This window comes from Epinephelus lanceolatus, chromosome 16, assembly GCF_041903045.1.
Source record: "Epinephelus lanceolatus isolate andai-2023 chromosome 16, ASM4190304v1, whole genome shotgun sequence".
Lineage (NCBI taxonomy): Eukaryota > Metazoa > Chordata > Actinopteri > Perciformes > Serranidae > Epinephelus > Epinephelus lanceolatus.
The window spans coordinates 28687457-28700757 of record NC_135749.1 but is presented as its reverse complement, the minus strand read 5'-3'; the positions used below and the strand labels follow the sequence as shown (position 1 = coordinate 28700757).

General features: G+C 39.4%; 2 protein-coding genes across 5 annotated transcripts; one reads left to right on the top strand and one right to left on the bottom strand.

Annotated features, from left to right (window-relative positions):
- Positions 1 to 270: 270 nt before the first annotated feature.
- Positions 271 to 8496, bottom strand: fbxl6 (F-box and leucine-rich repeat protein 6). The gene is made up of 10 exons (XM_033636148.2): positions 8446 to 8496; positions 5868 to 6482; positions 5012 to 5170; positions 4824 to 4887; positions 4418 to 4549; positions 3425 to 3532; positions 3190 to 3303; positions 2527 to 2758; positions 2036 to 2279; positions 271 to 1841 (listed from the first exon to the last, which is right to left on the bottom strand). Exons 2-10 carry the CDS (start codon positions 6407 to 6409, stop codon positions 1712 to 1714), a joined length of 1725 nt encoding a protein of 574 aa, XP_033492039.1. The 5' UTR covers positions 6410 to 6482; positions 8446 to 8496; the 3' UTR covers positions 271 to 1711.
- Positions 8497 to 8596: 100 nt separating this feature from the next.
- Positions 8597 to 13296, top strand: LOC117263153 (uncharacterized). 4 transcript variants are annotated; one of them, XM_078175808.1, is made up of 4 exons: positions 8597 to 8659; positions 9414 to 9522; positions 10038 to 10104; positions 10394 to 13296. In XM_078175808.1, the coding sequence occupies exons 2-4, from the start codon at positions 9466 to 9468 to the stop codon at positions 12895 to 12897; spliced, it is 2628 nt and encodes an 875-aa protein (XP_078031934.1). In that variant the 5' UTR covers positions 8597 to 8659; positions 9414 to 9465; the 3' UTR covers positions 12898 to 13296. The 4 variants fall into 4 exon arrangements, with proteins under 4 accessions (XP_078031934.1, XP_078031935.1, XP_033492219.1 ...); XM_078175809.1 differs by having other exon boundaries at positions 9414 to 9526; XM_033636328.1 differs by having other exon boundaries at positions 8598 to 8659; positions 9404 to 9522.
- Positions 13297 to 13301: the final 5 nt, after the last annotated feature.

Below are 13301 nucleotides of genomic sequence, written 5' to 3'. Positions count from 1 at the left end.
CACATACTGTAAAAGAATGTTCTGATTTAAGAGTCCTCACATGGGTTGGAAAACGTAAGGAGTCCTTAAAGCGCCCTAACACTTTATGTTAAACAACAATAAAGAAAGTCAAATTCATACATTGTGATTTCATACAGGGGTGTGAAATATGTCTCTCATTTGGAAACATTCAAGTGTACATTTTCAGCAGAGACACACCACATTTATTCATTCTGTGAATTTTGCTTGAGAGTACAGCACTCTCTAGTGGAGACAAAGTATATAACCAACTTTTTAGTGACGAACATTTATTTTCAATTTCAAATATTTCTTTACAAAGTTTTGTCTGAATTACTGTAACATGGTGTAAAAAATATAAAAGAGTTATAAATTGCATCCAATAAATCCTGGTACACACAACTGAAAGTCCCTGTAGGTTTATAGTTAAGGTGATTCAACCAACATGCCAATGTCACCCCTCAAGTTCAATGTAGTCACTGCTCTTTCCTCAAAATGAATACATTATTTTTATAGCCTAAGATAGTCCAAAAATATTGGTAACATGAACAACTCTCACCGACATTTGAAAACTGGAGTGCTAAAACTCAAATTTTTGATGTCATCAATTACAAAATCTATAGCTGCTCCATGAAATGAATTGGGAATGATGTTTAAGAGCAGGGGACCCACTGCTACATATATTGGGCCTACAATAACAAATATCTGCCTGAAGTACAATACTAAGCCATTAAAATAATTATTGACAAATTCATACATTTATACATAATTTTTTGATGGTAAACATGTGTGGAGGCATCGTGAATCCTTAAGCTTAGCAATATCTGTGGATGACTACCTTAGTAAGATGCCTGACCCTGGTCAGTGGAGCACAGCTTGTCTTTCCATGGGTGGATGGAGGTTGGCGGGCAGAGGGTCATATCAGCTCCAGGCTGCTGTTTTGATCTGAATTAGATTTTCAGGTAGTTCAGAAAGGAAAATAAAGTTCCACAAAGGTATGTTTTTGCAAAAGACAAAGTTTGTTGGATTTGTATTAATGTGTATTTTCAGACATATTTTCATTAAAAAAAAAAAGATCACACTAGTAAAATAATTTGGCACCCCCCTTTCAGTCACTCCGAGGACCACCTAAGGGTTGCAGACAAGCTGTTGAGGACCCAGGTGAATGTTCTGAGTATATGGGTACACTTTCTGTTTCACAACTGAAAACACTACAACAGATGAAACCTTATATGGTTATAAAAAAGAAAAACATTCTGTGGGTCGACAAAATAAGACTCCCATTCATTGTCTATGGGCAGCTCCAGACTTTTTACTTAATGGCATCACAAGTTTGAGACTTACTTCTCTGGTTTCTGGCTTTGAGAGAGAGTAGCTCATGCTCACAAATACTGATGAACCTTTTCTAGACCATGAAGACAACATATTGGAAATCTTAATTTAGGTGACATTCCCCCTTAATACAGCAGCAGCAGGTTCTTCAATTGGATCCCAACCCTTGGTTTCTGCCTTCTAGCACAGTAAGGAAGGCTTTTGCATGAACTGCCTGTTTTATGTGAAATGTATACATATAATACAACATTTACAAAAGCATCTGTGGTAAGAATATCAACATTACTTAAAGAAGCTATTCCACAAAGAGGTGTGTTTAAAGACATCCACATATGTCTTGCAAATTTAGATTACGATTTCCTGAACCAAATGAATATGACAACTACTCCAATCCGTCCAGCAGCTGGCGAATCTCTTCCTGGCCACGGTAAATTCTCTTCAGCCCTCTCGGAAGATAACGGCAGGATGAAAGGTTGAGGTAGTTTAGAGCAGTCATATGGCTGATGACTGGCCTGTAAAAAAACAATACAGATAACCATTTTTTTCCTGTGAATTCCTTTGAAAGATAGTGACAATGGTAAACCTGCAGCACTCAGGATTTACAAATGTGAATGTTTGATTCATGTTCAGTTCTGCATGCAAGATTGTCTCTGCAGTGCTGGTGCATAGTTTGAGTATTTGGATTAGTAGAGTTAAGAGGGAATACCTCAGGGCAGATGGTGTGATCCTGGTCCCACTCAGGTTGAGTGAACGTAAGGTATCTGGCTCTGTGGCATGTGCAAGGTGACTCATTGCTATCTCCAAGTCCTCTTCAGTGAAGAGCTGATTTGCAATGTCAATCTGTTGCAGTGTTCGACTCCATTTCTGGGTCACCATATGAAGCCCCTTCTTAGTTGATGATAACCCAACATTGCTGTTGAAATACTGTCCCCAGAACAGACACTCAAGCTCTGCCAAATCACAGACAGCAAAAGGAGGCATTGATTAATAAATGGGTATTTTACTAGGGAATTCAAAATAATTACTATTGTACAAGAGCTTGAAGGTATTATGTAGGAAAGAATGGTTCAGGTCATTGTGGATTAAGTATGAAAAGATCAAACAAAACTTTTCAGTATGGGCCCTTTTTAAAATCACATTTAAGTGACTTCATAAACCCTAATTGACCAAAGTTTAAGTATAGATTGCAGGAGTTACCAGGACAAGGTAATGCTGCGAGACCGGATGGTGTGATTCGAGAACAACCTCGCAGGTCCAGCACCCGCAGCCTGGTGGAGCCGAAGAGGATGTCCCACAGATCTTTGTCTGTCATGTAGGAAAAAGAGGCAGTTGCAATGCACAGTTCCTCCAGTAACGGGAAGCCTGAAGTTGAATCGGCACCACTACGCATCATCTTATGCAGAGGTCTGACATTCAGCATACGGAAGGTCTGATGGGATGAACAACAGATGTACAAATTTCATGGGTAAACACAGTATGCACATACAGTATACACTGACGCATAACATGCAAAGTGCAAAATATACTACCGATAAGGGACAAGACAAAATTTAGGACTGCAACTAATGATTATTCTTATTGATTAATCTGCAGATTATTTCCTCAGTGATGCCAATTCTTTTTTTGTTGTTGACTGACTTCACAATTGTTTCAGCTTTAAAATCGTTAAACCTAATATGTATACAAGAATTGCAGAATTAATCATTTCTAAGAATCAGTTTCTTCATTCAGCAGTGATCCACCTCCAAAGCAAAGAAATTACTGTGCCAGATACATAAAACATTATCATACAATTACCATAGTAATTCTGTCTTATTTACATTAGCATAGAGACTTGGAATATTAGATCATCTTTTTTACCTTGAGTTTAGGGCATGCCATCTGTAGTGCCTGGATGCAAATGGGAAGTTCGCAATGTTTACTGTCGAGTTTTGTGTTGACCTCCAGCAACTCCAAATCAGGACAGTTTCCCCTCTGAAAATACAGTATGTTGAGTGTACACCAGGTTTATCTTACCTCTGTAGCTTGGGCTGTGCGTAGTGTATACATTAACAAAAACAGGATTTGGAGAGAAAAGGAGAGTTGGGGGGCTTACGGTGATGGCATTCAGAAGTCTGTCACTCTTTAGTCCATGAGTGTACAACATCTGCTTGATCTGGCTCCCATGATTTTCAAGGTACTCCAGGAGTCCCTCAACCTGAAACTACAACAAGAGCAAGTTGTCGACACATTTACAATTCACTGCGTTACTAAGCAGGGGGTAAATGAACACCTGCTGGGAATTACTGGTGTATCAAATTGGCCAATAGCTTCCCATAACTAAACATCCTATCCTACTGTATTCTTATCCTTCATTTAGTCTTGTAAGTAGACAAACATCAATGTTTTAATTGTCTTGTCTACATAGAGCGCCCGTGCAAAAGGGTGTTAACTGCTTTCATTGGATCACCTTGTATGAATAAAGGTTAACTGCTTTACCGCGGCACATAAATGCTTTAGATCGAAAAGCAGAACTAGATAGAACAATTACTGAAGCAATTGACATTTACATTAGCAGGGAAGGTGGAACTAATTAAAACACTCCTCCTACTGCACAAGTTTTATTCTTTATCATTTTATGTATTTTCGATTTCATATCATAGAAGACAACTTTCAGTTTTACAGTTTGTAGCGACCTGTTGCCTTTTGGGACAGTGTTTGTGAAATGTTAATGAAAAGAGTTTACCTAAGTTGCTTTTGTCCTCAGCAGGACGACTGCATTTGTCTTTGATACCTGCACTATTATTTGTTCAAAGTAAATGAAAACAAACTTATCCTTATGTATTTTTTTTTCCACTGTATCGAACTTGCACCAAATTGTGACCCATAAACCAGAATATGAACCTAAATGTGACTTCTGTGTACCCTTACACCCCTGGTTGACTGACTGAATGAATATTCTTAACCTGATGCTGTCAGCTTTAAAGTTGACAGCAGATGATACATGTGACGATGCATCCACCACCAACAAAATATTTTTACCGTACAACTAATACTATAACTTATAATCTTAAAAAAAAAAAGTTAACTGAGCTGGTCTGTGATATACCTCTGAATACTGGAGATTCATGCTCTGCAGAGACCGGCTGTGCAGACCAAGGCTGTGGAAGGCTGTTGCTGTCAGACCTGTACAGTAGGAGAGCTTGAGGGAGCAAAGGTGGGGGCAGTACTGCGACACGACCTAAAGTTGAACACAACATAAGCAGAAAGAAGATTCGGTGAATACAAAATGTGTAAATAAAAACAGCAACCTATAATTTATCAGACAATAATTTGTAAAAACAAACAAACAAAAAAACTGCTGACTTTAAACACTGGCCCATAATGATTCATCTGCTGATTATTGTCTCGACTGTTTTGTCTATAAAATGCCAAAATATAATTCCAATCAAGTCCTCACATAGCCTGATTAATTATCCATCTAAGTGGACAGATATCTAGTCTTGATGACTTACCTCTACTGCATAGGTAACATTCTTTGTCCAGTGACAGAGAGAGAAGTCTCGTAGGCGAGAGAATCTACAGAACAACAGAGTGCAGTTTATTTCTTTTTCAAGGTTTTAAAAAACAATGTAAGCACAAATTAAATCACAGTTCCCATTATGTGTATTTCAAATCTCGTCATGAATCTAACGACACACACCTGTTCTGTGCCAGCCAGCTGAAAGTGTCCTTAACCTTCTTCTCAGTTTTAGGTAGCTGGCTTTTCCCTGGTGCAATCCAGCAGTGACCTACAGTCACTTTGCGCCACAGGACTGGACTGGAGGCAGCGGCGTTCCACAGATGACATACTCTTGCCACCCTACGCCAGAAACAGTGTAGAAATGCATGGATTTAGTTCAGTGGGGAATTTACAGTTCCCAAAAAACACAACACTACAAGCTGGATGACAAAATCATTTTCATGACACCTAGATTATTATTTATTACTTTTATTTCTTTTGAAAGTTAGACAGTGTGCGGAAGTTTGACTGAAAAATGTTTCCTACACGTCCCTCTGCAACGCATGTTTCGAAATAGATGTGTAAAGTATTGTTCTGTCCAAAGCCCAAATGTCAAAAACTCATTGAAATAAATTGTGAATATTTGCTGGTTTATTTTGTCTTCTACGTTATTAAATTGAAAATATGAGGACTTTAGACTCTTCAGGCCAATCTTCAGATGCCCCCTTGAAGTTGTGAAATTATGATCTGTATTTTCACTATGTTCTGATATTTTATGGATGACATGGTTAAGAAAATTTAGTAAATTTATATGGAATCATACATAAAACAATGAAATGTATGTTCAGTGCAATGGAATGCGTGAAACTGTTATGCATTAAAACAGACAAAAGTCATTATATATTTCCACTGAAAGTTACCAAACGATAATATGAAATATTATAATGAAATAGAGGATCTTCCAGCCCTGTATGCTAGATCTCAGTCAGGCCATAGTATAAATGTTTGGTATTTAAGTATTCACTGAGATACATCAAATCAAAAATCTGTTTATTACCTGCATAGAAATGGTACAGCACCATCTTGTATGACAACCATCTGAAATATATTGACTAGCACCTCCTCAGGAAGACTTTGACCCCATCTATTGTCTGCTGCTCCCTTTGGCACAAACAAATCAGCGTCCTCTTTTTCCTTGGCAACAGGACTATTATCCACTTTAGGCTTGGCACGGACTGTCTTTTTTTTCTTAATCTGACTAGCTTTCACTTTTCCTTTAGTTAGCTTCTTCTTCTTTTTGCTTCCCTTCTTTGGGGGAGTCCAGGCGGAACCATCATACTGAGAGGTAGAACTCGAAATGACGAGAAGCATATCCTCTCCTTGATGGACAGTGTAGCCGAGCTGGGCAGGCCTGGAGACCCTGGCCTTTTTACGCTTCTTGGTTTTGGCATCTGTAGGGTTACCAGTGGTCCTCTTTAAAGCTGCCTTCTTTGGCTTTGGTCCATCTTCTCCTTGACCTGATGTATTTGATGTGCTTGGTGTGGTGTCACCTCTTGTCTCACTGTGGGCTGAAGCCTCTGCTTCCGGGGAATCCATCATCCGCTACTAATTTGTCTTATCATGAGCTTCATTCAAAGACAACTGGACATTGGCTGAGAAGTGACAAACGCATCTGAAAATAGGATAAAAAATAAGATCAATTTGCATCTGTGTGGGTGATTTAATGTGAATAAGGATGTTAAGTACACAGTAGCAGAGTGGATGGAGAGAAAGTAAATAAATGTAACAGAATAACTCAAAAGATTGCAATCTTATCTTGTGTCTTACTTACAGTTGGGGATGCACAATAATATTGGCATGTCATCTGTATCGACCAATATTGGCTTTAAAATGAACTATCAGAACTGCCAAACATGCTTTTTCTTATTTTGCACAATGAATGGATATTACAGACAATGGAAAGTATTGTATTTCATGTCTCCATCTGCTGGTGGGCCATCATGATAGGAGTATACATGTATGACATGATGTTAATTCTGCTGCAGAAGAGACTTGATGATTGCTAAAATTGGGTGGGGGAAAAAAAGTGGATACATCAACATCGGTATCTGTTATCAGTTGTTATATATCAACATATCGGATATTGGCAAAAAATCCAATATTGTGCATCCTGTTGATGTTTTTCGCAAAACTTAAATGTCACACTGATGCCTTAAATGCAGATTTTCTTATATAAGTATACTGTAAATGACACATAAAAGTCCAGATTTCTTAACTAAGTCAGTGCTAAAGGGGACAGTATAAGACAACAGAATACACTGCTACACTGCTCTATGATGATGAGTTATGTGATTAGCTGCACAGATTACCAAAATAATGTATGGAAAATGCTCAAAATCTAGATGTGGAAACATCCCTTTCAACACAGAGCACAGTCAGTGCTTTGATCTAATCAAAGCACTGAATTTAAGCAACTCAGTGGATGGTTTTGCCCATAGACTGGTAAGAAATATATATGAGGTTTAAGGTAATGTTACTGCAACTTTAAAACTGGTTTTATAAAAAGCGCATAAGTATATGCAAGTCTTTTGTAGGACTGCTAAGAGTTAGTGTGACAGCTAATGGCTGAGGCTTGTTGAAAGTGGTGGATAAATGGTTTAGATTTTAAAAGGCATGACTTAGAAAAGCAGAAACACAAAGTGACTGGCAGGTGTATAGAGTTTCTATTTACTTCCCTGCATCCAATGAGACTTCTTGTGACACATTGCTGTATGTGTAAAGCATTATCATTATCATTCCTACATTTCTGATATTTAAGTTTTTGCACTACAAGTCACATGTGGCATATATCTCATATCTAGCATATTTTGCTAGCAAACAGTAATTTCCAGTGGTTCAAATGTCACTAGATGAGCACAGATTTGAGGTGCAGTTACTTATTCCAATGAGTTTTTTCTAATTGATGCTATTTAATGGTTCTAATCATGTTGCAATAAACTCTACGTTAGTGCAACTGTAACAATATACAGTAAGAGTTTCATGCAATCTGCCAGTACTGAGAGTGAGGGGTTTGTTTCTCTTCAAGCGTGTGTGGCCCATTTGTGAGCCAGGAAACTGTATGAATCCATGGATAATGTGCTGTTAGTTGTCCATTAACATGTAAGAAGTGGGGGAAAATTTAGAAAATACGAGGACAAGAAATACAGCGATTTCAGCGTTTTTGAAAATGTGTTGTCTGTCTCGAAGCTGCGTCCTCGATTGGGTGTAAATGGAGGAAAGGACAGTCACATTCATCCCAGATTTGTATACAATGAGGGGAGAAAGACTATCGAATAAATCAAATACAACATTTAACAACGTTTTTTTGTGGCGTTAGTTAAAAATTAATTATTTATACCTCTTCAATAGCATCAATGGTGACGTTAATTTGTTAGTTAGCTAACGCCAAACCGATCATATTGGCAGTTAACGTTGACTAAGCTAACCTTACTGCTACAATTAACTAGATAGTTAGAGATTCGCCGTGCAATATAACGAAGCAGAACAATGGCGACTGTTACAACGCTGACAACAAACACTACTGACAGAAATATTTTCTCAAATAAAAAAAACAGTATTTCGTTATTTCACATTACCTGCTGCTAGTTCACCAAGTCGGCTAACAACAACCTCAGCAGTAGACCCACAATGCATTTCAGGTCCCTCTGTGATTGGTGGAGATTTCGACAACAGCCCGCCTTCTGTAAAACTATCCAATCACCGACGATCCCACTGTTTTGACTCACCACGCTGTGTTGTGGTGTAGAGGAGCGAAGACACACTGCACGGTGATGTAACATTAGTTTTGGGGTAAGAATTTACACTTTTAAAATAATACCTTACCACTTATAAATGTCGAATTATTTGTGCATGCTACAGCACGCAGCACAGCACTTCTATCTGGTATTAATCACGGACGATTGTAGTACAGTATGCTGACTTTCCTGCAAGTAAAGTTGGTGCTAATACTCACAAGGCTAACATTAGCATGCAGAGGAAGAGCAACATTAGCATTGATTTGCAGATGCAGCGGTAATGCGTGAGTTCTGTTTTAAGTTAGAGCCAGTAAACCACAGAGATAGTCTTCAGGTTGTTATTGATATCCTTATTTATGGCAAAGAGAGAAAACAGTGTTATTCTTGCATGTGTACAGCTAATGTGGAATATCCAAGTGTGGTGGGGAGGGATTCACTGCATAGCATGGAGCCCCGGATTCCACAAAGTGGCACAAAGTAACACAGATGCACACTCATTTTTACCAGTTTATTAGGTGCACTTTTCTAAAAAAACAAAAAAAAAAACCAAAACAAAAAACAAACAAACCACAGTCTAATACAGTAGCCCTTTTCGCTTTATTGTCATTTGAACTCTGTAGTCTGCGCTGCTGTTGTAATGTATTGTTATGACGAGGGGCGTTTAGTAAAATTGTGTCCACCCTATTTAGATCAATAAGATTTATATTAGTAGTGTTAGAAACACCTCTCAGCATAACACAATACAATTCAACTGCACCAATTTAACCATAAGATTGAGTAAAATGCTTTCAACTCATAGTCTTTTTCAGGAAAGGAAAGAAGTTACGTCTCCCACAGAGCCTCAGTGTCGACTTGCTGTGCATGCTAATGCCAAGAGGAGGCATTATTCTGCAGGGGTGCACTCTCCAGGACAACACTGTAGGTATGAAACTTGTTCCTGTGCTGTTTCATTTGTAGTGATAGCTTTCAGACTTGTTTACTCTGCTTTTTAGGATTGAATGAACACAGAGGCATGGAAACTGATATATGAGTGGCTGCCGTTAAAGATATACAATGCAGAATTTTACTAAAAGAAAAAACAATGGATAGACTCATACAGAAGTAACCCATGACCAACTAGAAGTGAGTGGCGATGTATTTTACTGCAGAGACTCTCCCCTCTACCTGTATTTTCTTATTTTTCTGTGTTCGGGACAGTAATGGGCGTGACCCTCACAGCGCTCAGTTTAGATTGGGACTTCATAAAAAGATAGTGACCAGGTGCCAGATATGAACATTAAAACACAAATCACAATTGAACTATTCCGTTTCACCCAGATTTTAGGTATGATTACAGTCATACTGTACACATCCTCTTTCTTCTTCAAGTGGTTATGCATCTAGGTGCTGAGGATTGCATCTTTTTTTTTTACATGGTCTCTCTTTTGAAACAGCGGACAATGGAGGAGGGCCAAGATTTCTCCCTTTGTGGTAAAGCCGTCGTCACTGAAGCTAATCTAAGTAAGTAAAATGCACACATAATAAAGCTGTTATTAAGATGACTGTGACCCAGTTCTCTGTATAATACATGTATCACTTAAGTTTTCTAGCATTATTGTATTTTTAAAGCATAACCCCCATACTTTTAGAGAAGCTTGCATCGTTGGTGGTAACATTGTCATTAATCAGAGCATCTTTAATTCAGTACAATCACAGATTTTTTTTAGCAATCCTGTTTCCACCCATTCTTTTGCAACCTCTTAGTCAAGCACTACTTTTCTGCTCACGCGCCAACTTTTCCGTTTTTCAGGAGATGAGTATTATTGGAAGCTTGTTGCAGACTTCATTGGTCCTCAGACGGGAGAAGGATTAGAGCTTGACTGGGCATCATGCAAGAACAGACTTTTGATTCAAGTAGGACTTATGATAGAGGACAATAATTTTCCGTGGATTGCCATCATAGATTGGCTCAAGAAAATCTTCCCCAGTCACCAGTCAGCTGACTTTCGTCGTTTGGTCGAGAGAGGCATCGCGACTACACTGAGTCTGGGAAGTGAAGCGAGGCTGACCTTCCTGGAATCAGATGTCAACTTCAACTTTGTTGGCCCGATATGTGACAGCATCGGAGTTGAACGACAAGATCTTTTGGAAATGACAGATTTTTCCGAGCGAGCGCAGTCAATTGAAGTCACAAATGGATTGATCCTAGAGTTGAGCAACTTTGTCACCAGGGAACGAATTACGCCAGTCTTTTTAGTTCAGTGGCTCAGAAACTTCAACCCTGAGTTTTGTAAGAATGGGAATATTCAAAGGGCATATCAAGTCCTTAGAGCCAAGATAAAAAAGTTAAAACAACTTTACCGCAATCATGAAACGAGGAGACACAGGAGGAATGCAGCAATGGAAAATCTGCTTCAAAGTCCATTTGAACTGGTGAGGAAAAAAACACCAAAATTTCTTGTGAAGAAACGCCCAAAAAGAGACGACACCAGAAATTACGAAAAAGTTGCAATCAAGGAGGAACATGAGACCTATGAAATCATGCAAGGCGAGCAGTCTGGGATGAACAGAGGAGTTGTGAGGAAAATAATACGGAAAGATCATGTCTCTGTACGCGACGAAAGTGATGAGGATACGGATCAATCCAACAGTGAAGAAGAAACATTAGATAACCAACAAGAGGCCCTGACCCTGCTTGACATTGCAATGCTGTCTGTCCAGAAGCTGTCAAGCGTGTACGGTGGGAAAAACGAAGGATGCAAGCAAGTTTGCTTAGATCTCCTCAAAAATCAGTACGCGCTGACATGCAAGGAGCACCCAGCCTTGGCCGAGTTTGAGAAAAAACTTGACTCACTCTGTGAAGAATTTTCAGTTGTTTATCCCGTTGTGTTTTTAAACTACAACGCCAACTTCCTCGTTGATGTGCACGACGCTGTTGAGCAACAGATCATGAACTTTGAAAAAGACATCATTCTATCGACGGGAGAGAAACTGGGCCGTGACAAGCTTCCAAAATTCAAGAACTTTGTGAATTTTTCAGAGAGTGCCACTTCACGCTACATCCACATGGCCTGTGATGTGTTAAGCCCGAGAACCCCTGCCACGCAGAACTACAGGAGACACTGGATAGCTTTCTGTGAGGAAAAGAAAAACCCCTCCCAGTTTGCAGTAAATCAGTCGAACCGATTCAATAAATACTTTGAAGCTGCAGCCGGTCTCATCCACCATCACAAAGAGATGGCTCTCTTCCTCTCTGACCTTCTGTCAATGACCAACGATGAATGCCCAAACATTATTCTGGAATGTGTTGCTGCTGATGCTAATGATTCTGTGATACAGAGCCTTGTGTGTGTTCTGGCCATCGTGTACTGCAAGATCCTCGGCCCTTACTGGCAGCTTCTGAAGAGCGGAGGAGAGTACTCCCTCTTTAGCCAGTACCTACTCTGTCTCTACCAAAAGTTCCTGGATTGGTCCAAAGATCCTTCAACACTGCTGGAACCAGAAGGGGGAACAAATGTTTTTCTGCAGTTCCCACTGCAAGAGAAAACCTACGAAGGAGTGTTCCAGTACTGCGGTCAGTGGCACACAAACAGAGACCTAATCAGAGCTTGCTTAAAAAGGATGATAAAGGTGATTGCTGGCGTCACTGAGGAACACCTGAGGGATTTCCTGCCTGGAGGAACATTTTCTCAAGTCCCCTCACCAGATTTGAGCTCACAACTTGTTAGTTGCACATTTTCTGTCTTGATGGCAGAATATCCCTTCAGTCATGCAGACCCTGACAAGAAGAAAAAAACTGAGAAGTCCCCCAAATGTTCTCAGGAAGACAACGACCATTCTGGTTACTCTGATGACACTGACGATGAATCTTATGCTGAGAACAATCCCCACACCAGCCAAAAAGATGCCTACAGTCCGCAGATGAAGAAAGGTCACAGTGATAAGAAGGAAAAGGAAGCAAAGGTGGAAGAAGAGCGTGAGGAGAACATGGATATAGAGTACATAAAAGCTACAGTGGCCAGAAACGGAGGGCCGTGCAAGACGCAGCAGGACGTCGACAAAATGATGCTGCGTTTCGATGGGAAATCCCGAACTGAGAAACGGGAAGCGATGCGTTGTGAGATATTGTACCAGAAAATGGTCCTGAACAACACAGACCCAAACTTGTATTGTACTTTCCACAACAGCACACAGATGGTGTTGAAGCTGAAGCTCGCACTCCCTCGAGTTAAACCTGGGTACTCTCTTGTTTGGGCCCCTAAAAAGACAAAAACAAAGGCTACGACTGGATGGAGTGAACACAGCAGCACATGAGAGATTTCATTATGATGAGGCATGATATTGAGGGAGAGAGTATGCTTGTGTTAACATATGACTGACTTCCTCATATGATTAGAAACTAAGCAGAAATACACACAACGACCTCAACATTGCCACACAAACACAATGTATTTTCAGTGTCATTAGTTGAAATTATAAGGTTTGATTTTGTGGCTCTTATACTTTTAATATGGTTTTGATATGGTATAATTTGTATGGTGCTGTATTGTAACAATGACTTTCTAGAAAAATAACTTTTTTGTTGCTGAAAAGGAAACATTATTTTTTTTACACAAGATTGTACCCATTGTTAATCAGGCAGAGGTCAGCCAATCACTGCTGACTTAAAATGTGTTGTATAAACCACTGACAAAATAAACATCTTTGTTCATATTCAG

Bases quoted from the DNA above. Each gene is read 5' to 3' on its own strand.
- fbxl6 (XM_033636148.2), bottom strand. From the start codon at position 6,409: ATGATGGATTCCCCGGAAGCAGAGGCTTCAGCCCACAGTGAGACAAGA. The intron at 4,888-5,011 runs GTGTGTGTCGTT...GTTGTTCTGTAG, and splicing joins AGCTGGCTGGCACAGAACAG to ATTCTCTCGCCTACGAGACT. The intron at 4,550-4,823 runs GTAAGTCATCAA...GTTCAACTTTAG, and splicing joins ATGTTACCTATGCAGTAGAG to GTCGTGTCGCAGTACTGCCC.
- LOC117263153 (XM_078175808.1), top strand. From the start codon at position 9,466: ATGCTAATGCCAAGAGGAGGCATTATTCTGCAGGGGTGCACTCTCCAG. The intron at 9,523-10,037 runs GTAGGTATGAAA...CTTTTGAAACAG, and splicing joins GCACTCTCCAGGACAACACT to CGGACAATGGAGGAGGGCCA. The intron at 10,105-10,393 runs GTAAGTAAAATG...TCCGTTTTTCAG, and splicing joins CGTCACTGAAGCTAATCTAA to GAGATGAGTATTATTGGAAG.